Genomic DNA, 2198 nt, shown 5'->3' on the forward strand with positions numbered 1-2198 from the left:
CTTACTTCTATCAGATACATTATCATTCTTATGCTTACTTCTATCAGATACATTATCATTCTTATGCTACTTCTACTCAGATACATTATCATTCTTATGCTTACTTCTACTCAGAGACATTATCATTCTTATGCTTACTTCTACTCAGAGACATTATCATTCTTATGCTTACTTCTACTCAGAGACATTATCATTCTTATGCTTACTTCTACTCAGATACATTATCATTCTTATGCTTACTTCTACTCAGATACATTATCATTCTTATGCTTACTTCTACATTATCATTCTTTCAATTTATATGTATGCATGCAAATTGATCCAACAAATCTCAAATGACCAGAGAAGTTTTGTTTCTCGTGGTATTTCATTTTCTTATGTTTACTCTATTGTTCCAGGTTTTCTTCTCTTTAGTGCCTCCAACTGGTTTCCTTGGAGGTTGGGTGACATTTTTCGTATCCCTTGGAGTAATAGGTGCTCTTACAGCTATCGTGGGTGACCTAGCTAGCATTTTTGGTTGTTTGGTGGGACTGAAAGATACCGTGACAGCTATTACTTTCGTTGCCTTAGGGACATCTCTGCCAGACCTCTTCGCCTCACGTACGGCGGCCAAACAAGAAAAGTATGCCGACAATGCTATTGGAAATGTCACGGGTAGTAACTCTGTTAATGTCTTCCTCGGACTGGGGCTGCCGTGGCTGATCGCTGCTGCTTACTGGGGGTCAAAGGTAAGACTAATTATTTCTCCTAAATCTCTCTAGACTAGATTTCGTGTTATGGTGGACCATTGTTGCCTTCTGCACATCAAGAGTAAGGCTAGTTATTCCTTCCATGTTTTACTAAAGTGGTCAACCTGTTGTGATAGACCGCTGAGAATTACTGGACATCTAAGGTAAGGTAAGGCTTATTATTCCTCCTCTAGATTACCTCTCAAGGTTACTGCTATTGCTTACTAAATTATAAAGATAAATTAAAAGTAATTTTTGATTTACCTGTGTGTGATGAATGTCATGTGAACCTCTTCGACCGGAAATTATTGAATAATTTAGGAACAAACATTGCCTATATAAGAATGAAAATGTGATTGGATGCATTTGCATCATTAACACATCAATCTACAAAACAAAATTATTCATGAAGAAGCGTTCGTTACAGTAATTATAGGGTTACCCAATAAAACTGGTCTGAAAGGTAATTCCATACTAATTTATAGTAGGTCAAAGTTAGTATTCAAAATGTTGGTTATTAATCTCACTGCATTTTGTTTCTTAAGTTGATCCTGGATATTTTCGACAAGCGCTCCAAATGTTTATGTAATAATACCATGACATCAGTAAGAGAAATAAGTTTGTTCTTTATTTGTTGTTAAGCGCAAACTTACAGAGTAGGCTATCTGCGCTTTGCCCACCGTGAGGAATAAATCCACGGATTGTAGCTTTACGAGTCCTTACGCAAGGGACAGAGAAATGGGAATGGTATATATATATATATATTATATATATAAAGGCCTAAACGTACCACATGGCACATAACACTAGGTTTCGATCTAGTTTTAGATACATTAACTAGTGATTACTGAACATGGGTGGTACTTCAATTAACAGATTACAGTCTTCCCTTTTTTCCAAAATTGTAAAATGAATGAAGTTTAACTTGATAAAAAAAAACCCAAAAAAAACCCATGTTAGAAACGTATGCACTACAATGGAAAAGTAATACATACAAACTTTCGGTGTTTCTTGTGGATATCAAAAGAGAGAGAGAAAACAAGAAAGAAAGAAAACCAATCTTAACGTTTTATTTTAACTCTTACTACACAGAATAATTTTTCATTGTTTATGGGTGCTGTTTAGTAAATCAAAAATATTAGGTAAAACATAATTGCTCCTTTTTAAACGTCCCTCGATTAAATGGTGTATTTTAATTGGCCTATTGCTTTGTGATGATCCGTGTTTTTTTAATTATTTAATAATGTGCGGTAAATGGTCAGTACTGCCTAAAACACTTGGTAAGCACTCCATTATAAGGCTGGCTAGACTGAAAGGCTAACCAAAATTGGTCGGATATTCCTTGCCAAAAGAAAGACACGACAAACTCTTTTATTGGAGATGATCATTTGTCTGAAATGTTTTTTCTTGCAGTAGCAAGTCGCCATCTTTTCTATTTCAGGCCAAAAACGTTTTACCTTGTTAATAATT

General features: G+C 35.1%; 1 protein-coding gene across 2 annotated transcripts in view; it reads left to right on the top strand.

Moving 5' to 3' along the window:
* LOC106457775 (sodium/calcium exchanger 2-like) overlaps positions 1-2198 on the top strand; it is a 30127-nt gene that overhangs the window by 24977 nt on the left and 2952 nt on the right. For both annotated transcript variants that reach the window (XM_022383820.1, XM_022383819.1), the window contains exon 12: positions 399-728. In XM_022383820.1, coding sequence (XP_022239528.1) covers positions 399-728 — 330 coding nt within the window. The remainder of the gene's footprint in view (positions 1-398; positions 729-2198) is intronic.

Source organism: Limulus polyphemus, unplaced genomic scaffold (assembly GCF_000517525.1).
Source record: "Limulus polyphemus unplaced genomic scaffold, Limulus_polyphemus-2.1.2 Scaffold372, whole genome shotgun sequence".
Classification (NCBI taxonomy): Eukaryota; Metazoa; Arthropoda; class Merostomata; order Xiphosura; family Limulidae; genus Limulus; species Limulus polyphemus.